The 27023-nt window shown below is 36.4% G+C and overlaps 2 protein-coding genes across 6 annotated transcripts in view; one reads left to right on the top strand and one right to left on the bottom strand.

Moving 5' to 3' along the window:
• Nucleotides 1-12890, bottom strand: part of Arl6ip6 (ADP ribosylation factor like GTPase 6 interacting protein 6) — a 28055-nt gene extending 15165 nt beyond the window's left edge. For both annotated transcript variants that reach the window (XR_007977853.1, XM_052182493.1), the window contains exons 1-3: nucleotides 12068-12890; nucleotides 10907-10960; nucleotides 809-941 (exon numbers count right to left, since the gene is read on the bottom strand). Coding sequence is in view for 1 of the 2 variants with exons in the window: in XM_052182493.1 (XP_052038453.1) it covers nucleotides 809-941; nucleotides 10907-10960; nucleotides 12068-12467 (587 nt within the window). In the remaining variant the exon portion in view is untranslated. The remainder of the gene's footprint in view (nucleotides 1-808; nucleotides 942-10906; nucleotides 10961-12067) is intronic.
• A 54-nt stretch (nucleotides 12891-12944) lies between these two features.
• Nucleotides 12945-27023, top strand: part of Prpf40a (pre-mRNA processing factor 40 homolog A) — a 41703-nt gene continuing 27624 nt past the window's right edge. For 2 of the 4 annotated variants that reach the window (XM_052182490.1, XM_052182489.1), the window contains exons 1-3: nucleotides 12945-13598; nucleotides 14571-14702; nucleotides 26137-26217. In XM_052182490.1, the coding sequence (XP_052038450.1) occupies nucleotides 13203-13598; nucleotides 14571-14702; nucleotides 26137-26217 (609 nt within the window). In that variant the 5' untranslated portion in view covers nucleotides 12945-13202. The remainder of the gene's footprint in view (nucleotides 13599-14570; nucleotides 14703-26136; nucleotides 26218-27023) is intronic. The other 2 variants (XM_052182492.1, XM_052182491.1) reach the window with 1 other exon arrangement.

Here is a 27023-nt window from a genome sequence, read left to right as displayed (position 1 = left end):
AAAGTATAATTATGTTTGTATTATAGTGATACTGATAAATATCACTATTCTGGCTTCACCTTTATAGAGGCCCTCAGACAAACATTTTATTTAAGAGGTGGGGTAGAGTTGGTAATAATAGTAGTAACAGCTGTCATAATACACATAAATTTAACTGAATTAATTTTCACATCTTCACCCTCCTTTCCAATTTCATTTGTAGAAAACTAGAGATCTCTGAAGCTTTTTGCAAAACTTTAAGGCAGAAATCTCTCTAGCACTAGACCATTGGTTACTAAGTTTCTGATAGTCTTTGAAACACAGAAAATACAGTGCAAAGAAATTCCTCTACAAAAACACATCTACTCTAGTCTGGATCTCTACACTGGGCATCATATATGCAAGTTAACGAAAACACAAGGTTCAAATTCTGAAAAAAAAAAAAAGTCTAATTTGAGAACTGTTGTTGAATCTGACTATACACATGATGAAAACTTTTCAAACTTTGCATTTTGACTTTGTAAACTGTTACACCTAAAAAGTCATGAAAATTTCTCACTTGATAAGTGATTTTCAATATTTTAAAAAAAAATAGGGAACTTAAAATATTCTCCAATTACCTAAAGGTGAGGCTGACACTTGAAAAAAAGTCCTTGTGTTGTTTTGCCTTATATAATGAAATCTAGAGCTTGAACATATCCTAGTTTACTGCTTCTTTTAACTTTAGTGTCTTTAACAGAACTGACATAACGTGCATATGTGTGCATGTGCATGTACACACACACACACACACACACACCTCCAACAAAGTAAAGCTAGAAATACTTACTTGAACCTAGCAGGTGAAAGAGGAGTAGGTGGAAACATTCCTGGTTCAAAAGAATCAAAGTAAGTCACTGTCCACGAGAAGCTGCAACAGGATAACCCAGCAGTCAGAGAGATTATCAGCAGAGACCAGAATCCTTTATGGGAAGAAAGGGAAAATTTATTAAAATAATTTAAACCAGGACTGTCATGTCCAGTTGCTGATATAAATTTCCTAAGAGATCTGAGCTTAGTACATGCTAGCCCATTTAATGTACAAATTACTAGAACACAGTTATAGGTTATATCATTAAATATTTTAACAAAATTATTATATTGTGAACAAAGATAAATTCTACCTAAATATATAAGAAATTTGGTTCTATGACATTCAACTACAAAAAAATAGTTAAAACAATTTACTCTTAGCATAAGCATGGCTTCTACAGTTTTTATTTAACTTCATGAGCAATACTTGGCATTTGCTATTGCTTTGTACCCAGTGCTTTCTTCCATTCCCATACAAGCACTTTTGATATATTAACTAATTGTATAATATTTCTTCTTTATAATTTTCCTATAAAAATATCCTTGCTTGGCATATAAACTAAAGTTGATTTCCAACTTACCAAAGCCTTGGGAACTTAAATTGATCAATTTATAACATTTTTCTCATAGGAATCAAATCAAAATCGTGATATTACAGTGAATTCAAGTTGAAGTAGAAGAACAATACAGTGACAGGATGCAGGAAAAAACTGATCTGAAGGTTTTTAGACACTACTCAACTCATTATATTAAAGGGATAATAAACTGCTGTTCCCTTTAGTAGGAGTATTTTTATTTTTTAAAACTTACTTTCTGTAATTGATTGTGTGTGAAAGTTCTACCGACATATATTTATGCATACCATATGTGTGCTGGGTGCCTGCACAGGTCAGAAGAGGGTCTCAGATCATCTGGAACTGGGACAAACTGCCACCGTGTTTTGGAAAGCAAACCTTCCTCCTTTGTGAGGAGCACAGCATGTGCTAACTCCTGAGCCACTTCCCCAGTCCCTGGTTTTATTTTAATTTTAACTTCAAGTTTTTAAAAAGTCTTTCATAAATTCAATTTATTACATCTACTCAATAAGATATACAAAAGAACTACTTTGTATTTGGTACAGTGCTAACTAATGGAGACAAAACAGAAAACACATTGTCTTCACAGAAATTTTGGTAAGAAAGTAAGAATGCAAACAGATTAGCAGCTACAGATTGTGATAACTCTTTTAAAATAAATTTTATATCTCCTAAGGTCTCTAAGAAGATACCAACAGAATTCAGATCAAGGCTATAGTTCTTGAAAAAATTCTAAGGTTTATATGTTAAAAATAATACTCTATAGCAGATTGCTACCATACTGAATGCTGCAGGACCTTGTACTTAACAATTAGTGTGAACACATGGACCCAGAGGAACAAAATATAGCATTTAGAAGAAAAGCCAAGTTAAGTTAGCTTGTAACAGAGCAAGAACTTCATAAAAACCAATTTATAATGTTAATGTAGGCTAGCTCTACATTATAATGTTAATATAGCCCAATGTAAGATCCTTGCCTAGCAGATCTAAATTATAAAACATCAACGAACAAGGTACAAAATGGCATGGTGATACAGACTGGAAACTTCAGGACTTTGGATTTGAGAAAGCAAGTTCATGAACCTGACGTCAGTCTTCACTTGATCTACAGAGGAAAACTTGCCTACAAATGTAATCTAATACAGAGATACATATGCACATGTGCTATGTATGGATTTTTTACTTAGGATACTGATACAAAAAAATCTCAATGATTGAGAATTTACCGCTGGTCCTTTGTAGGGAGAAGAAATGGTAAACATAAAAAGTCTATTAAGAAGAATTTAAAATGTTTACCCATGTGAGTTGGGAAAGGGGGCTGAACAGGGTCTTACCATGAAGACTATCCCGGAACTCATTATGGCTCTGAACTCAGACATTGACTGTCTGTTTCCCTATGCTAGGAATAAAGGCATATACTACCACACCTGGCCTATGTGATTATTTAATAATCTATTCAAAACTTAGAGAAGAAACATAGCTGGGAATATGGTTTATTTGGAAGATATCCTGTACAGCATGTACAGGTACTGGGTACTTCCACGATGATGGGTGCCAGCAATCCCAGCTAGCCTGAGGGAGGTTGAAGTCAAAGGATCACTCAGGCTCATTCTTCCATACACCGGGAACGCAGGGCCAGCTGGCTATATGAAACTCTACCTCAAAAATGTGAACGTAAAAGCAGGTTCTGAAACAATTTCTCTAGTAAGACAGTCCATTTTAAACAGAAGAGGGTCAAGTATAAATTGTACTTTAATGTATATATCATATTCTGACTGCTTCTTAATAAGCAAGATATACTCTTACTAAAAAGTTCACACGAGATGTTTCAGAGTTCTAGAAAGAAAGACAATTAGCAACTTCCTGCTGCCCCAAAATGCTGTACTTGCTAGGCAAGGCAGTGCATGCCTACAGTCCCAGCTACTAAGGAGGCTGAGACAGATGATTGCTTGAGTCCAGGAATTCTGAGCTGTAGTGCACTATGTTGGATCAGCTGTCCACACTAATTTGGCATCTATATGGTGACCTTCCAGAAGAGGGGGACCACCAGGTTGCTTAAGGGGTGAACCAACCCATGTCAGAACCAGAGCAGGTCAAGACAAGTAAGAAATTGCATTGCATTGTTTGTAAATCTTGTGGAGCTTAGTAGCAGGGACAACAACATTGACATGTAAAAAGCAAAGTAAATAAACAAGAAAATGCAGAAGTGTTTTTGAAAGACTGACCTACATGTTTCTCCTGATAGTTCTCCTTTTCCTGCACCCCCCCTTTTTCCGTTACCCCACAAGAAGTATGTGGCAAAGCAGCAGAAGAAATGCTTTTTCTCTGGTTTTATCTCGTAAAATTACAGAGCTAGTATATAGATTTAATCAGGGATAGAAAGGTAAACATAAAGCTTCTAGAAGAGAAAAAATAATGATCTGTTTGGGATACAGATGAAGTATTTGCATGGAACACAAGAGAACTATGTTCCTACTTGGAATAAACACATGTTGTGTTTGCACTGAACCTGTGATGTAAAGAATACCACTGGGCTTCTTGACACGGCCACCCAGAAGAAGCAACACATTAGACAGGAACATAGTTTTGCCCATCTTGGCTGATGGCCCAAGGACCATTCTGCAGATACCTTTAAGTGGGGTACATAAATAGCAGATGGCCCTGTGGTTTAAGTACTACATCTAAAAGGATATACAAAGCAGATGCGCGAGATAGTTCAACAGTAACTCACTTCAGCAAATGTTGTCAGAATGTACCTCAATTTCAAAACTCTGGCACAGTGCCCAGGCTCTAGGATCTTAGCCTAGCCTGGGATCAGCAATCATAAAGGCTGAAATTCAACCTTCATGTTACCTAGCAAGAACACAGCAGAAATTACAAAATTTTGTGAACTATAATTTAACAACATTTGCATTGGCAAATAAGTGTTATTTGTTGTTTAAGTGAGCATCTCCAAAATGAGGTAAGCATAATAAAAGTTTACTCCAAGATCAGTATAATATATATAGTCTCCAGCCAAAAATGTGGCAGAAGCCTTGTTGGGCATCAGTGGGAGGAATGGTCCTTGGTCAGGTAAAGGCTCTATACGTGGAGGCAGAGGGAAGGAGGAAGAGGAGGGGTTCTTAGGGGAGGCGGGAGATCGGGAAAGGTTTTACCATTAGCAGTGTAAATGAAGACGATATTCAATAAAAAAAAATTATATAGTCTCTAAAATAAATATGCTAATCAAGAAAAATTCAAGATTACCAACTGCGATGAAATGATAAAACTTCTAGATACCTAAAAAGAGGTAAAGAGGGAAATAACATTTAAAACTCAGTATCTGGTCACTGAAAACCAACCAGGATCTTCCATCTCACAGCTTTCAGAGCACACCTGTCAAACTTACAACAATTATTCTTGCGAGTAGCCATCTCATTTTTCTCTGGCTACTACTTGTATAAGTGAATTTTGTCAAAAAATAATAGAGCTGTTATTCAAACACACAAAAAGTATTCTTGATATTGTCCATACTGATTATTACTGTACAATCTCAGTGCTATATCATCATGGACATTTTAATTATTTCTATATTCAATCTGAAATAATCAAAAGCTGCATGACTAGGAAGTTATGTCACAAGAATAAGGCTAAGGCTGCACTGAAACTGTAGTCTAATACAAAACTCATCTATAAATAAAAGCCATAGAAGTTAACTCCAACAATTTTGTCATGATAGTTCCAAAATGAATCCTTAGGTAACATTTTAATACTATTTATGAATTGATATAACTTAGTATTTAATTAAGATAAAAAACTGAAGGCATAAATCTCCTGTGATTTATGCCATCCCCACAGCTAGTTAACTCAAAGCATGCTAGCTTCTTTCTAAAAGCTAGCAGATACTTGGAATGAAACAAAGTACTCAGGTAGAGTGATTTTTCTCTGAATAACATCCAGAAATAAGATTCTTACTTTACTGCTTTCACAGACTAGTAGTCTTTGTGGAAGGCTTTTCTTATCAGTACACACAGTTACAGTCTCTCCATATAGTTTTCAGCCTTTTCACTTTTACAAAAAAAAAAAAAATGCAAATAATATTGCAGACACGGCACATTACACAGACGTATGTTAACAGAGTTTCAGTTTATATCTATCTTCTCTTGAACTCAATTTATTAGTTGATAAAATGATAAAACTTCTTATTCATTGAAATGAAATTTACTGGACTCAATGTTTATAACTAATGAAAAGACAAAGAGTGTAGATTTTCTACTCAATCATTTTTGGGTCATTTTTCAAAATAAGTTAGTTTGAAGGTTCAGTTACTTTCCAGATAAATATTTGGAACTGTATTTCTGTAAACTTTTTTCATTAAAAAGTTGAGAGAGAGTTGGTGGCGCATGCCAGTAATCCCAGCACTTGGGAGGGAGAGGCAGGCAGATTTTTGAGTTTGAGGCCAGCCTGGTCTACAGAGTGAGTTCCAAGACAGCCAGGGCTACACAGAGAAACCCTATCTTGAAAGAAACAAAAAAAGTTGAGAGAAGTATGATGAATTCTTTTGCATATATCACTTAACTTTAAACAACCTTCTAATGACCAACTCTGTTGACTCTATGTTCTCTGCACCTGCTTTTTCAATATACCAGAGCAGACAGTGTCATTATGCATTTTTTTGAACTAACATACTGATGGACCTAAAATGATTTAAAAGTATTAACATTTTTGGCATACTAAGTATATTAACTTAAAACTTTTAAAAATGTATACTGTGGAACATATAATTTTAAGTCAATTTAAAATTGTGGTTTTTATTCCTCTTATAACTACTTTTTGACAAAGGATCTTATAGACCAAGTTGGCCTTCATACTGCTATATAGCTGAGGACAACCTTGAAGTTTTGATTCTCCTGTCTCTGCCTCCCAATACGCATTACAGACCCTGGCTAAAGTTTGTTCTTTTGAAAGTATTGTTCTTCCTGACATTCCTGTTACATTTGATACAAATATTAAACAATTTATAATCAAAACCCTGATAAACTGACATTTTTGCTACATCCTTCCAGTCTACTGCCTTATGTTTTCTCTTTTCCTTCCTTATTTTTTAAAGAGGTTACACAATCTTTCAAAGATGGTTCCACAGCAGGGAGAGCATAGTAGAGGATGTTTTGGTGAAATATTTGCGTTATAAATTCAAATAACTGTTTTTCCTAAATACTTGTGGGTTTAATTAGAAAAATTCTAAACCTAATTCTGAGTTTATAGTTTTTGAACTTAAGGAAGAATTGAGTGAGCTTTTCATAACATCTATTTTACTATGTGTCACTTCCAGAACTTTGGTTTCTCTTTGAAACTTTTAACCATATTTCTAAAATTTTGTAGGATAAAGTCACGATGGTAGAAACATCATTATTCCTCTGAAAAAGAATGTTTAAATTTTAAGTGATTTCATTTCTTAAGACTGAATTCAATATTTGTCAATTATTTCTTCCCTGAACATAGGGGAAGAAACTTGTTAGGTACACAAACTACATGAGCAGCTCAAAAACAAGAATAACTTGTTACTGAAAAATAAATCAAATCTGGTCTTTACCACATAAGGAATTTAAATACCAAATGTTAAGAAATGATATGCACATGCCAATCATGCTTAGAAGCTGTGCTTGTAAGTGTGTATGTACATATATGTATGTGTGTGTGTGGGGGGGGTCAGTTGGTTTGTTTTATTCTGAACTATGAGTCTTTCTATGTTGCACAGGCTGGCCTCAAGCCCCTAAGCTCAAGCAAACCATCATCTTCAACTTCCCAAGTAGCCAGGTCTAAAGAACATAAATCAGATCAAACTAGAAGCTTATTAAGTCACTAAAAGCTTTCCATCAAATCTCATAAGTTTTATATGATATGAACTGTGACTCATAAAATACCAGCTCTACATATTTTAGATTGTTTTCTGCTAAAGGTAATTTCATGTACTTCTCTAAGTATTTTCCTAGGTTTGCCTAAAATGCTGTATTTTGAGAAATATTAAAGACTGCAGGAATAATGCAACATTGAGTTGTCAACACTTGGAAAACCACAAATGCAAATGCCAACTTGCAAAATGAAGTAATTCAATGTTGTGTGTTTAGCACAATCAATCTGGCCTCAGAACAATCTCAAAAGAGGAATGACTAAAATGTGTTATTAGTAAGTAATTTTATTAACTTCCCTGGAAAAGTAAGTTCAAAGTAAGGGATGATTTGCAAGAATTTTAAAAGAGGAATCCAGTATCTGTGAAACCTACAATGTGATAAATACCATTCAAAGATGGTAGCAATCACTTTGCTTGATGACCTCTGTAGTATAATTATACAGTCTAATACTAGTCAACCAGATCAATTATCTCTCCCCAAATGCTCATCTTTAATCTTAGCACTTGGGAGAGAGAGGTAGGCTGATCTCTGAGTTTGAGGTCAGCCTGGTCTACAGAGAGCATTCCAGGAAGGCCAGGGGAACAGAGAAACCCTGTTCTAGAAACAAAACAAAAACAAGTCTCCCAAATGATCTTCTATTGCTTCATAACAAACCTTTCTTTAAAAAGCAACGACAAAACAAAACAAACAAACAACCCAAACTAGAAACAATAACAACAAAAAATAGGCTTCCCATGAAGAATTTTTTCATGGAAACAAAAATAACTAAGTGCCTTAGCAACTTTAGAAGTAAGATTTCCTACCAAGTATTAGAGCTTACACTGCTTATTAATCTGTTACATTTTACCTTTCAGAATTTTTTCAGATTTATTTTACTTTATTGTTTATCTGAATATACATTATGAGCCATGTGCATGCCTAGTGCCCTTGGAGGTCAGGAAAAGAGTGGAGGGTGCCCTGGAACTGAGTTAAGGATGATTATGAGCCGCTGTGCAGGTGCCAGGACCCAAAGCTGGGCCCTATGCAAGAGGAGCAAGAGCTTCTTAACCACTGAACCATTCCAGCCCTTACTTCCCAGGGGTTTTAATCACCCCTGAATACATTTTTGAAAAAAACTGAGCTCAAAAAGAAAAGTGCGTGCCTGTGTGTGTGTGTGTGTGTGTGTGTGTGTGTGTGTGTTGTGTTGGGGTGGACAGACACAACACCTAGTTCAAGTATTTAAAAGTAGTTTTCAACCCACAATCCTTTAAGTACGTGTATAAGAACTATACACAAAAGCAAATATCCTTGGACCCAAACTCAGGCTGAATCATAATTTAAAAACACTTGGCCAGGCGGTGGTGGTGCACGCCTTTAATCCCAGCACTTGGGAGGCAGAGGCAGGCAATTTCTGAGTTCAAGGCCAGCCTGGTCTACAAAGTGAGTTCTAGGACAGCCAGGGCTACACAGAGAAACCCTGTCTTGAAAAAAACCAAGAAAAAAAAAAAAAAAAAAAACCAAGAAAAAAAAATACAAGCAAGTCACCAGACTGATAATTACCCATGTCAAAATGAGAAATGATGCTAATGAGACTATATTTTTACTTTACTGAGACTTATCCCAGCCTAGATCAGTATTCAAAATATTTACAGGGGTCAAAATTTTTATGTATATAGAAAGAGAATTCTTTTCATGGTTAAGTACTTACTGCACCCTTGTTATTTTTTTCTAGAAAATAAAATCAACCTACTATCAAAATATTGAGGCAGTTTTATGATAAACTTTAAATGTATCTCACTGAAATATTAATGTAACAGATCTAATAGCAATAGTTATGCCAAGACTAATAATAAATGTCTAATAAATAATACAAAATGATAAAATCATTCTCACAGAAAAAGGGTATATGTAGTGGTTTGAAAGAAAACGGCCCTCCATAGGCTCATAGGGAGTGGCACTATTAGGAGGTGTGGCCTTGTTAAAATAGGTGTGGCTTTCACTGGGAGTCGGTTTTGAGGTCTCAGATGCTATAGCCAGGCCCAGTGCCTTACTCTGTTCCAGCTGCCTACTGACCCAGATATGAAACTGTTACCATTTCCAGGACTATATTTACCTGTGTGCTGCCATGCTTCCCACCCTGATGATAATGAACTAATAAACCTCTGAACTGTAAGCTGCCCCCAATTCAATGTTTTCCTATATAAAAGCTGTCATGGTGTCTCTTTGCACCAATAGAAACCCTAAGAGCATACACAATACTTTTCTTATAACCTAGTTGAAAATTCAACAAGTTTATTCAAAACTTAGGCTGTTTCTTCATATCTTCATTTCAAACTTGTGTATCAATTGTAGAGAGAATAAGGATATAATTCCCTAAGCATTTTCTTGTGGTAAAATAATGAATAATTTTTTTCTTGGTATTTTCATAAATTTATCATTGATTTCACCGAGACTTACTAGAATTGGCCTCTCCTCTTAACTATCCAGTTTCTAAAGGAAAAGTTTACTCAGTGGTCTACTATCAATTTACCATACTCTGTAAAGCTGGCTGTGCATTTATTCTCAAAAAGATGAGAATTCAAACTCAAGAGAAATAGAAGGACAAGTATTACCACAATTGCCTCAATTTCATCAACAAATTAATAATCTTTGCAGTGCTTCTCTCAAACATGTTTGTCTGTTTACTTATTTTGGTGGTGCTGGGGACTGCAGTATATGTGTTAAGCAAAGTATCTATCACTGAACTATACACTCAACTCTGAAACATTTGTTTTAAAGAATGTTCTTCTGTTGGAAAGGATTATCCATTCAAATGCGCTAATAAATATACTTTCTATAAGCCAAACTATGCTTACTTTAAAATGAACCCCCATGAATCTGACGAAGTGTCACCTATTAAGTGACGCTGATTTTATTTACTCTCCACTAGATTAGAGGCTCATAGAGGGTTCTGTCTTGGCAGCTAGTTCTGCTGTAAAATGGCTGTTTTCCTCATTCCTGAATTTTAATAGTAAAATATATCAAATAGATAAAGTTCTAAATTCTTCAAAATTGTCTATGAGAGAGATAGATACAATCAATAATCTTCTTCAGTAAAAAGACAAACTACATAATGTATGACATTTTGGACAACAGAAACTTCGCTGACTAACCTAGATATTAATGGCAAATATTTTAAAATTTTTATCTCAAGACATATCTACATGTTTATATTTACATAACATAAATATTTACAAAAAACATGTAGACATTAAATTCTTCTGAAGTCTGTTTTGGGTACTATTTATATTGGCTAAATTTGTGAGCAAGTTTCTAGTTCTAAATTCCTGGAGCTTCTTCCAAAACATAACTAGAAACTATTTTAAGCAATTAGTGGACCAATGTCATGGAGACTTAAATTGAATACTATACACATACATTAGTGGCCCATTATAAAATTATGAAAATTATCTAAATGTATATCTAAAAACGAAATCTAGTAATATTTACCACAAATATATAAATGAAAAACACTATCGAATCAGCTACACATGGCAAATATAAAATATTTATCCCAAAGCCTCTATAACTTAAACTTAATTTGGGAAAACAAAAATAAGCGATTGGATGAATAAAATGTTCAGTTCATACCTAACAGCCCAGTGTGTATATCGTCTTCAGTTTTCAAGTTTTCCGTGTGCAATTCTGTAAATACAAAGAAAGTTTTGGTAGAAGAGCAGTTAGTGCCCCTTGATGACATGAATACTACAAACTTAACAAGGTTTGCTTGTTACCTTCAAGCAAACACCTCTTCAAGAGTCAACTGCAACAAACATGAGAATAGTGTGTATCTCCTGGGTGTGTTGAAGACAATTTGTACAAAAGAAACTTAAGGGCATAACAGAATTTGACTTCAGTTCCTTACTCCATTTTCCAAAATACCAATGTCCTCTGCAATGAACTTCTGACGTATAACTTTATGTTACAAAAGAGAAATAAACTAAGTGCACACAAATCTATCAGAGTTGAAGTGAAGAAAAAAAATCTGTTCAAGGGTCACCTGCAGCCTATTAGGGGATGGGAGAAAATAAAGCAAAACTGGAGAGATTTAATTTTAATAAGGTAACACAAGAATGATAGTGTTGAATCCTTTTAAAACAAGATACTATTTTCATGTTTCTATTTCTCAAGAATTGGCAAAAGTCAACACTAAATTCAAATCTCTTTCTACTATAATACTAAACCATACAACAAATCCGAATGGAGGAAGGAGAGGGTCTTTCTGAGCATTCCTATTTGGACAGTATAACAATTTCTGACACAGTAGAATAGACTGTCCTGAAATGACGCTACCGCTACCTGGTTACAAGAAAAAACAGAAAAACCATTTTGCCTATAAAAGTAGAAACTTGGGATGAGGGGGAGAAATCCTTGTCTTCTAATTTATATAGGTTCAGAGAAAAGTTCATACAGAGCATGTCTCTAAACATCAGCCTTAGAACATGCACAGCCTATCTTTGTTATATGCACTTTTTTGATCCTTTTAAAAAGGGCAAAAAAAAAAAAAAAGTAAGGGGCTCTGATTAAATAGCTGTACTTAGGTTTCAACTCGAGTGTTCAATGCCTTTACGGCATTTAAGAGATTTAGCCAAAGATTTCTTCTAAATGCTTCTCATTACGGAGCGAAGACAAAAGGGGAAGAGCAAAGGAAGCTAACAAAGGGAACGCTTTGGGGGAAAGTGTGAATGGGGGCATGTGACGTACTGGCTCCACTTTACGCAGGACAGTCTTTCAAGGCAGGGTCTTCAGTACCTTTAACGATCATGTAGGCGATGGCGAGGAGGAAAGCGAGGAGGACAGCGAACAACAGCGAACAGAGAATGGAGAGGGCTTGGATGGGCCACCGCCGAGCCTGCGGTCGCTTGGCCGCAGTCGCCGGGAAGATGCCGTTGCGCTTATCCGGCAGGACCGGCGACCCGTCCCCGACTCGTGGGAGTAGCGGGGCCCTCTTGGTCTCCGACGCCGCCCTGGCCGAGAACTCTGCTCGCAAGTCGCGGGCCACTTGGTCGCATCCCTCGTCGTCGTCGCCTTCGCCCTCACCCCAGCTGTCCCCCTGAGTGTAGTCGGGATACCCCGGCCGAGTCAACCGGCCTGGGGTAACCTGACGGCGCCTACGTGCGCCGGCGGACCTCCAACTCTCTAAGAACGACATGGCGGGAAAGACTGGGAAACCCGCGAAGGTCGAGCGTCCACCACCGCCCCGCCCCGTCCCAGCAACAGCCAATCAGTGACGGCCGTCGGCGGACCCAACCACCTCGCGTAGAGCCGTAGGGGTGCGTGAGCGCCTTACGTCGGGACTCCGCTTCCGGATGCGCCGTGTGAGCGCGCGCCCGTGGCCCGCGACTACACACACTCACTCATTCGGCCTTTCAGGTCCTGTTGGCACGCACCGCCCGAGTCCCCATAACCGCAGCTACCCGCTCGGCTCCGCGGCTTCCTAACCGCCAATCGCTTCCTCCCTCGGGCGAGTCGTCTACGCCTCTACAGCTCCCCGCCCGCCACAGTACGCGCCTCCACAGTACGCGCCTTGACCATGGGCGCGCGCCCAGCCTACGGGCGCGCGCAGCTCCAGAGTCCCCCGGGCAGGACCCCCTCCCCACTCCAGCCGCGCGCGCGCGCGCGCGCACACACTAGGCCGCTAACGCCGGGTGCCGCTTACCCCGCCCCCACCCCACCCCTGGTGGCCTCAGGTTTGTGGGGCGAACGTAACTAGGGCGGGGGGGTGGCGAAGGTGGCAGGACGCCACTGCCCCACCCCCGGCGGGGTGCGGTGGCCCGAACCCGGGAATCTGGGTCCCCGCCGTGTCCCCTTTCCTGGGTGAAGTTGGTAGAGTTTCCCCGGCAGAGCACTCGACGCAGAAACTTCCTCCGTCCCCCTCCCCCTCTCCATGCAGGCGACGCCGAGCGAGGCTGGGGGCGAATCGCCGCAGAGCTGCGTGTCGGTATCGCGCTCTGATTGGACAGTAGGGAAGCCTGTCAGTTTATTGGCCCCGCTGATCCCGCCCCGCAGCTCAGGGCAGCCTTTACCCTTTGGCCCCAGCGGGCGCCAGCCACTCAGATCGCTTCTTGTTGGTATGTGTAGCGGCAGTGGCCGCCGACGGAGCAGTCTGAGCCCGACGATGAGGCCGGGGACTGGAGCCGAGCGTGGAGGCCTCATGGTGAGTGAAATGGAGAGCCAACCTCCTTCGCGGGGTCCCGGGGACGGGGAGCGGAGATTGTCCGGCTCAAACCTGTGCTCCAGTTCTTGGGTCTCTGCTGACGGCTTCCTGAGGAGACGGCCCTCGGTAAGGGATCGGCGGGGTAGGGGAAAGCGGCACAATGAAAAACCGAGTCAGAGAAACAGGAAGCTTTCTCCAAAAGGAGAAGAGTATACAAGGAAGACAGCTCCAGATGGTGGGCTACGTCCCAGGGGACAGAAATGAAGGGCGGGAACGCACAAAGAACTGTGCGGGACCTTGGACTTGCCAGTGGTCTTGGCCTAGGTAGATAGATAGATGCCTTAGGAAGCAGGAAGGTGCTGGGCCCCGGGCGGACTGTGCATCTGCAAGCCCCAGACTTGACTTACAATAGACAGACTTAAGTCTAGGACTTAAAGAGCGGCTGCTGCAGGTTATTTTCCTCCGGTAGTGGTGGCGATTTGCAGGGGTTGTGGGTTTCGGTTGGGAGAATTGGCTGCAGATACTTAGTTTCAAGCCAGGAACAATGGCAGTATTATATTTTAAGCTCCCTAAAACGGATGAATTTTTTATGTGCATTTAGTGTCTGGGACCGAATGACAGACAGTCTTGGATATTTTAACCATATTAAAACATTTGTTTCTTAGCGAAATATTCTCAGGTACCCACACTCTGTTTTATGACCAGATCTCGTCCAAATTAATTTAATTTCAAGTAGTATAAGCTGATTATATGTATAAAGGTGACAAAGTTGTATTCACCGTCATAATTTTTAAGTTGGAATTCAATACATAGTTACCAAGTCTGACCAGTCATTTAACATTTCTTCAAGTCATTGGAGAACAGTTGTAATCTGCTAGTGGATTTAACGTTTCCATGTTCTGTAAATTTTCAGGTTCCTTGTCACTGTAGTGTCATAGTGTTAATTAAGATAAACGTTAATTGTGTTAATCCTGTAGTTTCATCCCAGTGACTTAATGTTGTGCCTTAGAGTTCACTTGATGGGTTTTAGTTGTTTTTGAAATGACATTTTAAAGACGCATTTACCACGTCCTGCTCTCCCTTTCCATTATTTTTCAGATGGGGCACCCTGGCATGCATTATGCACCAATGGGCATGCACCCTATGGGTCAGAGAGCAAACATGCCTCCTGTACCTCACGGAATGATGCCGCAGATGATGCCTCCTATGGGAGGGCCCCCAATGGGACAAGTAAGAACAGGTTTTTAACTTTGGCTTGCTTATTTTTGTTTGATTGTGTCAAGATCCTAAGCCGTAAGTCAGTGTTGTGCTTGGAGCTGTTTAAAGGTTAGTTTATATCCACATGATGTATTCAGCAAGACAAACAGTACATTAATCATGTCTGCAGCCAAACCTTGAATGTAGTAAGACCGTGTAAAATAAAATTAACTTACTTCCTCAACAAAATTAAGATTTAGAAAAATTTTATAAGCCGGCTGTGGTTGCACACGCCTTTGATCCCAGCCCTTGGGAGGCAGTGGCAGGTGCCTGGGTCTGAATTCGAGACCAGCCTGGGTCTATAGAATGAGTTCCAAGACAGAGAAACCCTATCTTGAAAAACAAGCAAACAATCTAAAGTGAGAGTTACATCTAATCTATTTAACTTAGTGACTTATTTCAGGCATTATAGTTATTAATGGTCATGGGGTAAATAAATATCAGAAGATAATTGTGGTGAATGTGTAAAGCACAGCCTCAGAAAAATAGTAGTTACTCAGGAGTATCTTCCTCTTGTTTGGGGTGTGGAGGGATGTTCTGCTCTATTACTAATTCTTCCCTGGACAGTGCCAAATAGGCAGCTCATCTCCTACTTAAATTTTGAACCGATAATTGCTTCTGCACGCATACTTGTGCGCTGCACCTTGCATCTCTAGCACAAATTGCAAATGGTCATTTCGTAGGAACACTGGTAGAGTTTCTAGAGAAGTGGTGAAGAAAGGCAAGAGCTTGAGTGCCATGAACAGTTGTGTCCTGTGCTAGGTTCCATAATATACAGATTGGTGGGCGGGCTGGGGTATTCCAATTGAATATCTTGCTAAGTTATGAAATTTTTGGTTAGCAGAATATTTTAGAAAGTCAGTTGTATATTTTCTTTGCTAATGAGTACTATTGAGTTTATTTATTGGGTTAAGGAATGAAGGCTAAAGTTATTGGTGAAATTGCAGTGGAAACAGGAGCTGGTTGTAGTTTTTTGTTTTTTTTGTTTTTGTTTTTTTTACTTTTAAGAGTAGATGGCTCAGTGTTAAGTGGTTTTCTTTTATATTTGGAATATAGCCCTTAATTTTGTTTTAAAAAAAAATATTCAAAGGCACCAGACTGAAAAGATTCTGCCTGCAGGAGTTCCTTATATAAAAGATTCTTTTGCTCTGTTACTCTAGAATAACAATACTTTAAAGCTCCCTAGGAGATGCAGAGACAACTCTTGATTCTTCTTCTGTATCTTTCCATCTCTAAGCAGCACAAAACCCTTCCTGTTTTCTTGGTAGAGCTGCTCTAACTAGATAATGAGCTTAAAAAAATATTTATTCCTTAAATGCTCTGGTTCTTATTTAAAATTAGTTTCTTTCCACAGAAAGATAAAATAAAACAATTTGCTACTGCCAGATGCTTCTCTCTTTTCTGGGGCCTTCTGTTTCCATTGGGCCAGTCAAGGTAAGTTTTGCAAGGGGTTGACCTGCTTACCCTTGCTGTAACGGTGCTATTGCACTAGCAAACATGAGATGCCAGTTAGTCATTTTTAGTACAGTGTAGATTTTTTTTTTTTTAACGTAATTGGCATTCACTGGTCACAGTTTGTTTTACGGCCCCTTCTCTTTAGCTGTGCCAGTGACCACTTTCCTAATAAGTTTACTTGCTTCTTACACACTTCAGATATTTTGAATTTTGCTTCATGGTTTTCTACTACTTTTTTTTTTAGTCCAATATGTTCTATGCAGCATTAAGTACACCTGACTGTTTAAATGTTTAGCATTCCCCCTCTGTGAGGATAATGAATACTTTAGGAGACCAGATCTGAAAGTCTCAAGAGAATTGCCGTTGTTTTCTCAAAATTAGATCACTATCTAGTGCCCCTTCCTGCCTCAGAGTATGGGTCCTGGCTGATGGTAGAGCTGAGGCCTTACAGACTCTAGGATTCTCTCTTACAGCTCTGTAAACTTTCTCCTAATGATGAACTGACTTTGCCTGCATCATTTCTTCTGTTTGCATATGCTCAGGATTATTAATAGGAATTATAATGAGTAGATAATTGAGAAGAAGCAAGGTGCCTGGATAGTTTTGCCATCCTTCTTTTTAAAAGTTTGTTAAAAACTTTTAAATTTTTGGGACTAAGGGCTATATAGTCTTTAAAAATAGTTGATCCTTTCTTTATAACTGCAGAATTCTGTGTCCACTGTTTCATCTAACATGGGCTTATAGTACATGAAAAATAAATTAAAATTTCCAGACCACAAGCAGGTTTTTTTTTTTTTTTTTTTTTTTTTTTGCCTTGTTATATTCCCATTTAACACATGAAACAGCTATATAGTTACTTATAGAGAGAACATGTATATCATGTTAGGTAGCAGAAGTAATCCAGAGATGATTTTAATTATATAAGATGTCCATTGGTTATATGCATATATTGTGGCTTTTTTTTTTATATGCAAGGGTAAAAAGGTGTGAATTTTGATAGGAACCAGAATCCTGGAACAGGTCTGCTTCCTGCTAACTCCAGTTATCTGCTGCACTGCTCACATTTAAGTTACCTGGTTAGGACTAGCCGTAGATAAAGAAAAAGCTAGATTATTGTGGTTTTTGAAATGTTACTGAATATGACAAGACATTTTAAAGCTTGTTTATAAAATAGTATGCAAACTAGACAGTAATGATCTAGGGTTAAAAAAGGGTTTGCAAAGTTGAAATGTAGCTAGTTACTTCAAGAAGTGATGTTCACGGTTTTCTCCCCTTAATGTATAAGATAAACTAGAGGCCATTTTCTCCAGTTCAGGCTGAATCTATTAGCAAATACATAGAAATAGCAACCGTAACTTAACCATAATTTCTTTCAGGCTTATCTCAATTACCTATCACATAAATTATTACCTCCTGATGCACATAACTTTGGGGAAAGTTATACTTGTCAGTTATAGAATCAAAAAACTGCTGGAAAAGACCTTAGAAATAAATCAAATGAATGAACTTTAAATAGTATGTGATACAAGTAATAGTTGTTGGAGGGGTCTTTTTTTTTTTCTTAAATATTTAGTGAATTTTTTTTTTGCATAGTGTCAATATTCAAAACTTTGCAGTAGAAATTTCTGTTAAAATATGATCATGTGCAAAGCTGTCTTTCTCCATATCCATTCGGAATCACACATGTTTTTTTCTTTAAAGTATTTTCTTTTCCATTTTCACTTTCCTTCTTTTCTTTTTGTATGAGATTTTAAATCACCAAGAACATTACATTTTGTTATCTTTAACCAGTTGATTTTGCCTTTGCCCAATAGAGTGCTACTAGCTGACTCTGTTCTTGAGTGTTAACTTTCCTCTGATTTATAAAAAGAATGAGATGAAGTCTTGAGCTCCTTTCCAGAGTTAATACTTTGTGGTTCAATTTTCTGATTTTATCAAACATTATGGATTGATTTAGAAATCAAATTCTTCCTAAATAATTTCAGGTTTGAGAGGATGATTTTTTTGATAATACGTTAATGAGTAGTTACATCTTACAAATGAATTTGGTTTTCTTATGTTAATACTGAGAAGACAAACTCACATGTCTGTAACAGCCAGGTTGTCCTATTCCTGTGCCTTGATATTCAAACTGGTTTTGAGCTGGTTTTCTTGCTTCAAGGCTAATTCTATCTCCTATCAAAAAATAGAAAGTAAAATGTATTTCTTTGTTTAAGAATCTCCAATATTGTGCATCTGTGAGCTAGTGTCTAAATTCCACAGCTTTAAGTTTGGAAGATCTTCTGGGATACACATCAAAGCAGCATTCAGTGATGCATGTTTTTATACTCCCTAATATGAGTTCATACTAATCTTTTCATGGTGCCTTAAATAGTTATATTAGCTCCTGACTTTAAGCTTATACTGCTGTCCTTGCCTTCTTGCTTTCAAGATCACTATAACCATGACATCTTTGCTTGCCTAAATTATTTTCTCAAACAGTTTTGAACACTCTTTATCTCCTCTCTAAATTATATAACACATTGATGTGCTATAATTTTTACTGTTTTATTTTGGCGCTTAGTGACATTTTCTCTTTTATTTTTTCCTTAATGTTTTCTGATTTGCTATTTTCCTAACAAGTAATAGAATATAAAGTCTTAAGAAGCAAGAACTGAGTTGTTCTTGTTAAGAATTGTCAGTGCTGAGCATAGTTCTTGGTGCATTCTGGGTGCTCAGTAATACTTGTTGAATGAATGAAATGAGTAGATACTATTTCCTACAAGGTAAACTAGAAAGTAACTGATACAGAGGTTACTGGTCACTTTACATTGTCCTTGCTATTAGTTTGGAAATCAAGACTTTCTCATTTAGCAGAAATAAATAAAATAGGTGTTTTTGGTAAAGAAATCTAAATACTTCCACTTAATGATATGCACATATATTTCTAGCTGTGTCATGTCATTGAGGATGAAATCTTGCCATATATGTCTTTATAGCATAAAAGGTGATTTGTAATAGGCTTTGCAGAGATAATGAATCCATTGGTATTTAAATTTATGTTACTAATGAGATGCTTTATTTTATTTTTAATATGAGCCATTAAGAGGCACATAATCATTTTTATGTTATCTACTTGAAATTCCCAAATCTAGGTAGTTTCTTTGCATTTATTTCTCTCAAGCAAATACTTTTCTTCATAGAAAACATTATCTTAGGGCAGATGTCTTCACTTTTATACTGTGGTTTGATTTTGACAAGTTTTGCAAATAAGACTATAGATGTGCTTAATTCAGCTACTATTTAGATGGAAACTCGTTTTATATGAACTCATTCAAAACTTGAGATGCAGTAATATTTTTAGGTATTTAATGTTTGGAATGATCCAAGAAGACTTATCTCCATTTGATAGAATGGACTATATCTCTCTCTGAGATGCACAAAATACTAAATTACTGGCAAGTCTTGGCATGAAAGTTTTAAAAATGCTGCTAGGTGTTTATCTGTCTTGGCCACCACCTTTCTAGTAGCATTTCAATCATAAATACTGCCAACATTTAGTAAACTTTCTATTACAGATGTGTACTAGGAGACCTCCACCCCATTTTTTCCCAATGTTTACCTAGAAAAATGGACCTGTTTTGAAGATTTATAAGTAAGAATGTGTAGATTGTGTTTTCTTGTTGAAGTTGTTCATAGTCTTTCATTTGGTTATCTTATACCTTCATATTTTGTTAGACATCTATGTCTCTTATTAATGTTATTATAAATATGGCATGCGTGTCTTGATTTTCAAAGATTCTTTATCATGTGTGAATTGGTTGTCATTACTGAGAGTCAGAATATTCCTTGGCACTTGGAAATGTTTAGATATGAGTCTAGTCACCTTACCATCTGTTTTCTTTCATTTACTTTAAGGTATGGTCAATTCTAATTAGCAGTTAATAAAGATACTACATTTGTTATTTCTTAGTATACTTAAAATGGGTTTGGTGGTGTTAGGCATGTGTATTGAAGGACTGTAATGCTAGCAGTTGAAGACTGTCCTGGATTGAAAGACAATTTACTGTACCTAATTTTTTAGTTAAATAAAAATTTTTGTATGGTTTATCTTAAACTTTATTTTTTGTTTCTAATGAAAATTCTTATTACTGTATACAGGGAATCACATTCATTAGATACTTATCTTCCAAACCTTACATTCCTTTTGACAACATGGATTTAGAATCATGTATTTCATTGTGTAGTCTGGGAAGGTTGCTGCTCCTGTAAATGAGACTTCAGTCATAATGTTTCAGTCAAATTAACAGCTGTATGCATGCTAGGTCTGGCAAGAGTACAGTGGACCTGAAAATTTTTATGATTTTTTTTTTACTATACACTTTCTATATTTAGATATAAAAATACTTTATATTACAGTGTCCTGTAGTATTTAGTACAGTAATGACCAGTGACATAGCAGTCTTGTGGTCATAGCACAAAATAATGCTCACGTGTTTCTGATAATGTACTACTTTACCAGTCATCTTAAAGATCATCTCATACAAGTCATTATAGTGGATAATGCTTGAGTTAGTAATAGAATCCATTGCTGATTTATGTCTGTACACACTATTTCTGATTTATGTGTTTATTATGCTATCCTTTTTATTGGTTTGCAGTCTACTTTATTTACAAAAACAAACTCATTGTAATAAAATAGTTATATGTTACATGAACAGTAGCCTCATATATTTTAATGTTCACTGGGCCTCTTGATAAATGAAAAGGGTACATGCAGTGATTGTGACTTGTATCGTCTAAGTTTCTGTATGTACACACTGAATAATAACAATCACGTTATATTTATCAGTGAGTGTTTCTGCTGTTAAGTGACACATGCCGTATTTAATGTTATAGCTTACCCTTTTAGTACTAAAAAAGTATAAAGGATTAGATAGAAGTAATATTGAATCTAGCTTGACGAACTAACAGGATTATAAAGATCTTGTGTCTTTAAGAAGGCTTTTGATGACAATTTTAAAGTCCTTAAGAGCCACTATTATTTGTCTTTCTCTAGTTGAATTTTGCTACATGGGCCTTTAATGAAAAAAACTTAAAGTTGAGAAATAGACAAAGAATGGCTGAGGGAAAGGATTATTTAGAAGGTTCTCTTACTGTAAAAGGTTAAGAACAGCAATAATATTGTTGGTTGATCTTTCATGTTTTCAGGTGCTACACTTAGATTCAGTCATCAAAATGGCAAAAGTATTTAGAGAAAAATTTTTTGTCTATATTGAATGTGTTCAGAAATTTTTGCAATATAATAACTAGATAGCATTTAATATTTACTCGGTAATGTAAGAAATCTAGATATGATTTAAAATTTACCAGGGATATACGTGGATTATATATAAATATGTTGCCACTTTATATGAGAAACATTTGGAGATTTTGTTATCCATTAGGTGGTGCTAGAATTAAGAGTACTGTGAGACAACTCTAGTAGCTAGTAGCTTATTTAGTAGCTTTAATTGAGCATTATTTTAATTTCCTTACATTCATTATTGTATTTGATTTCCTACAATAAGTCCTGTCAGGTAATATTTTTACTGTTAATGAGAAATTGAGGTCCAGAGAGGTCAACGTCATACATAGCAGTCCAAGGTCCCAAAGCTGTTAGGAAGTCAAGCTAGGATAGGAATTCTGCTTGTCTGACAGTAGCTGTGCTGGGCTCTGCTGGGTTCTATATATATAACTGTAAAATTAAGCAGGCAGTACTTGGGAGGCAGAGGCAGGCAGATCTCTCTGAGTTTGAGGACAGCCAAGACTATACAGAAATCTTTTTTTTTGGGCGGGGGGTGGGGGGGAGTTAGAGTATGCAATCAGTTGAATTAACCACCTCAGAAAAAGTTTTATTTGCTATGTATGTTCCAAGATGCCCTGCTGTGTTGCTATATAATTCTAGAGTTTATCCTTGGAAATTTTATGCCCCGATACCTTTTTTGCATCATTCCTATACTTAGGGTTTGGGGCCATTATTAAGTAAAATGAGGTTTACTTGAACTTAAGCACACACATACTGTCAATACATCAAAGGTAGATCTAATATGTAAGACTGGTTGGTAGGAGCTATAGCTATGGCATGTGTACTAAGAAAACCACATAATTTAAAAACTTGTAGATTTTTTTTTTATTGGTTATTTATTTACATTTCAAATGTCTCCCTTCCGATGTCCCCCCCACCCCCGTCTCTCTAAGGGAGCTCCCCCCACCCACCCATTCCTGCCTCACTGCCTTAGCATCCCCCTAGGCTGGGCATCGATTCTTCACAGGACCAAGGGCCTTCCTTCCCATTAATGCCAGATAAGGCCATCCCCTGCTACATTTGCAGCTGGAGCCATGGGTCCCTCCATGTGTATATTGGTTGGTGGTTTAGTCCCTGGAAGCTCTAGGAGGTCCGGTTAGTTAATATTGATGTTCTTCCTTTGGGGTTGCAATCTTGCCTTTAGCTCCTTCAGTCCTTCCCCCAACTCTTCTAATGGGGTTCTCCTTGTGCTCAGGTTAGCTGCGAGCATCCTCGTCTGTATTGGTCAGGCTCTGGCAAAGCTAGCATTTCCTGGCATCGGAACTTGTGGATTTGTTTTTAAAGTTTTCATGTAATATTTTCAGACCTACTTGACTGTAGGTTACTGAATCTGGAATGTAAACCATTTTCACTTGTTATAGAATTTCTAAATTTGTAGGTTATATTTAGTAACTGGTTTTGAACACTGGTTGTCTTACTAAGTGTTTTCTATATATTAAATTGGAAACATAGTTTACTCTTTGTGTGTGTGTGTGTGTGTGTGTGTGTGTATGTGTGTGTAAAACAAAATATTTTCACTTTACATTAGTTTTTTGTTTTGTAATTATTGTTGCTATTTTGAGATGGGGCTATCAGATCCCCTTATGACTGGAGTTACAGATAATTGTGAACCAGAGTTCTGGAAACTTGGTGGTTGGTGCTCTTAACTGCTGAGGCATAGCTACACCCCTTCATTCTGCTGCTGTAGCATTGATATTGTTTTTATTGTCTGTTTTTATTTTTAAAGTATATAAAGTGATAAAACACTCATGTATATTTAACATTAGCTTTCTGGAATGCTAAAAGCAATCAAATAGGTTGTGTGGTTGGCCTTTCTTTTTTATTCATTGACTATTGTCCTCTAACTTGTGTTTCTTCTGAATCTCTTTTATCGCTCCCCTACACACTGAACACAAAGCCTTGTGTATACTAGACAAGTGCTCTACTAGTCCTTCATCCATCTGCAGTCCTGTTTCTATCTCTAGGCAAGATCCATGCTGATCCTGAAAGGATTTTTCTTCCCCAGCCATAAGTTGTAGTGAGAGATTCATTATGAGTGTCATTTACAATATCTAGCTTGAATGTATCTTGATAACTGGCTCTAAAACTCCCCCTACTCCAGGGCTGAAGAGATGACTCGGCAGTTAAGAGCATTGACTGTTACTCCTCTGTGTTTACTTTCCCCAAACACTGTCTCTGGTCTTATAACTGACAGTTGTATTTTTTTTTTTATAATACTTTATATATTGGACAAAGTAGAAGAAATAGAAATTTGTAAGAAGTAACAGCATTTTTATTTTATAATACATTTTCATATTAGGCTAATATGAATAGCCATTTGTGCTTAGAAAATGATTTTTCATAAAATTGCCATGGCATTACAGTGATTAAGTTAAGAATTTTTTTTTAACAAATGTCATTTTATTAAACTTGAAGGTTTACTCACAATGGGGAGCATGGCAAATAGAAAATTAACAGCCTTTACAATTAGAGTTGGCTATACCCTCTATGTGAAGCAAGAAACTTTAACTTACCATGCCAAAGACAACAAAGAAACTTGCCTACCTCTGTTTTGGTTTGAGAAGAAAATATAAAACCACTGCCGAGTAGTTAAAATAAAAGCCACTTTTCTGTACATTTACAGCCTGGATTCACTTTCATTAACTGATATTAAAACAGCAAAAGGACTATATTACAAAGAATTTCGTTAGTCTCAAATTGAGGGTTCTGCGAAGTAACTGGTATAACTGAATCCAACTGCTTGTAAAGAATTTAACTACATAGAAAGCAAATGTAAAATGTGCCTGTGTGTTTTGTGTTTAGGATAATAAAAATAGGAATCATAGTAACATTTCCTAAGTAGATAATAGCTCAGAGAAACGGGCCATTCTACCATGTTCAAAACACTGAGAGCTCCAAATATACCAAATTTTCATAGTAGTTTATATGAAACACAGTATCTTGCATAAAGATGTTCTTTAGTTTCATATTCACATCATCAGTTTCACTTTTAGAATAAGTATTTACGTATGTGAAAATTTCAAAGCTCACAAATAAGTTTGTCAGGTAAAAACAAGCATAACTAAGCTTTGCCTGCCAGAACTTTAATGGAAAATGCTGAAGAAAACCATGCCTTTGTGCTTTCTATCGCATCTCATTTTCTAACCATAACTGAATACTACTGAACAATTGTGAAGTGTTTAAAATTGTGAGAAATAGGAAGGACAGTGAAAGAGACAATTATGTCAAAGTCTTTATGTTCTTTGTTTGGTTTTGAGTATTTGTTCTTTCTTTGATCTGGACTAAAACTTGCACCTCTATTAGGGGAGTTAAGTATTCTACAGTTTAAAGTACTTTTTATTTCACCCTTAGGAGAAATTACTAATTTTCTTTTAGGTTTTTAAAACTTCCAATTCTGAAATTATATTAGGGTTCTGGCTTGAACTGTATTAGACTCCCACTTTGCTTTTGGAGTGGCTTTCTCGTGTCACCTATTCAATTTGTTGTTTTCTAAAGCATAGAAAGAATAGATTTTATTCTTTCATGTATTTTTTTTTTATCTTTTAGTTAAGTTTTGGAGGCCTCTATGCTTGTTTTCAAATCTTATGCTTTTTATAAAGTATTATTTTGAACATATGTTCCACATAATCTAGCAAATTCTTCTAATCATAATTACTGTCTAACAGTTTAAATAATTTTTAGCTGGTTTTTAATCTGTTAACCCTCTGCTGGTCTACAGGTATTCTAGCCCATTTCACTTTTAAGTTTTCACAAGTAATAAAACTGAACATAGATACTCTTACCTATTTTTCTATTGGTCAATGTGCTCATTTTTCTGGTTTTGTTTTGTAACTTGTTCATTTAATTTGAAATTTGAATAACCATTTACCTTATCCTAGTGTATAATTATTGAAACTTTTATCACTGTACAAGCTTCCTTAGATTCTTTTGCTACTCAATATATTACAGTCAAAATTCTAATATGGTACTTAATATATTTTATGTAACAGAGATGAATGTTTTGATCAAAATCTTTAGAGAGTAAATTTTCATGATTTTTATTCATGCTTAGCTTAGTCCTTATTCTGATTTTAATTGCTGTCTTTAACAGACTAAAATAAATTCTCAAAACTAGTATAGTCAGATATTTATGTACTTTTCTGTGTTTATAATTAAAGGACATTTATATAAATTTCAAGTTAGTGTTTAGATTTTAAGCACCTTTGATCAAAGATTTTGAAAAGGATCCAATTACTGTAAAGTTTATTTAGTACAGATGAGAATAAAAGGTAAAAATACTGAAACTTTTTTTTGTCATATATTCTCTTGTACCAAAAAAAAAAAAAAAGACCTTGCTTAAGAATAAAAGGAAATGAATAGTCTCAAGTTTGACTTAAAATAATACAACAGTCTGTCCTTCTAAGTAAACTTAAGATATTTTTTACCATACATATAAATTGTGGTGTAAGTATCAGAACAGGATCAACAGAGACTACTTCATTCATTCAACAAGCACTTACTAAGCATATTATCCATATACTATAGTAGCATAGTTTCAGTGGGTTATATTCTTAAATTGTATGATACTTACAGTCTTATAAAGTGTTTTGGTCTTACATGCTAACCATTTTTTAACTTTTATTTTAGATGCCTGGAATGATGTCTTCAGTAATGTCAGGAATGATGATGTCTCATATGTCTCAGGCTTCCATGCAGCCTGCCTTACCGGTTGGTAATCTTATGGAAATAATTATTTTCTATGTTTTGATTACTTTTATGTATAAATAATATGTGTGTACTTTATAGGATACCCCAAAATTAAAGTGTAATATGGAAATTGTAATTGAGCATTATACTGTAACATATATCCATGTTCGGTGATAAAACTAGTTCTGTAATAAATAAAACATGTAAGCAATTTGTGAGGGAAAATCATTTTAGAAGTCATGTAATATTTTCAAACGTGGCATTTAATTTATTAAGTGCTAGAAAAAAATTGACATTCAACTTAAGAATGAGAAGACTTCATTTTTTTGAAACGCCTAGTTTGGTAAAACTTGTTGCAAATTGTTCTTGAATAGAGACTTATTGTCACACGTAGGTAGGTGATATATAAATACTATGATACTAGCTTAAGCCTCTTTATTTCCTGAGAGTCTATTGACTTTAGTGAATGGGTATGGCATACTTATTTAGATTAGTAAGTTTTTAGTGTTTTAGTCACATTTCTATATTTATTAACATTGCATATATTACATTACAGAAATATGTTGAGAAGTCTTAAGGCCCTATTTCTAATATATTGATATTGGTGAGTTTTGTTGCTTAATTAGTAGAACTTGTTTTTCAGTGCTTTGGAAATTTCAGAATTGAGGGGAAGGTTGTGGTTCTGAATACAATTGATAACCATATAATGTCTTAACTAAGTTATCCCGATTTTGATGATCTCTTGAAATGTATAGAAAGTCTGGCAGTTGAAACCACTAGAAATACTAGTCTTTTAGTGGCTTACAGGTTACACATGAAACTGATTT

The sequence above is a fragment of the Apodemus sylvaticus genome, chromosome 5 (assembly GCF_947179515.1).
Source record: "Apodemus sylvaticus chromosome 5, mApoSyl1.1, whole genome shotgun sequence".
NCBI classification, from domain to species: domain Eukaryota; kingdom Metazoa; phylum Chordata; class Mammalia; order Rodentia; family Muridae; genus Apodemus; species Apodemus sylvaticus.
The sequence above is the reverse complement of the archived record's forward strand: the minus strand, read 5'-3'. Positions and strand labels throughout refer to the sequence as shown.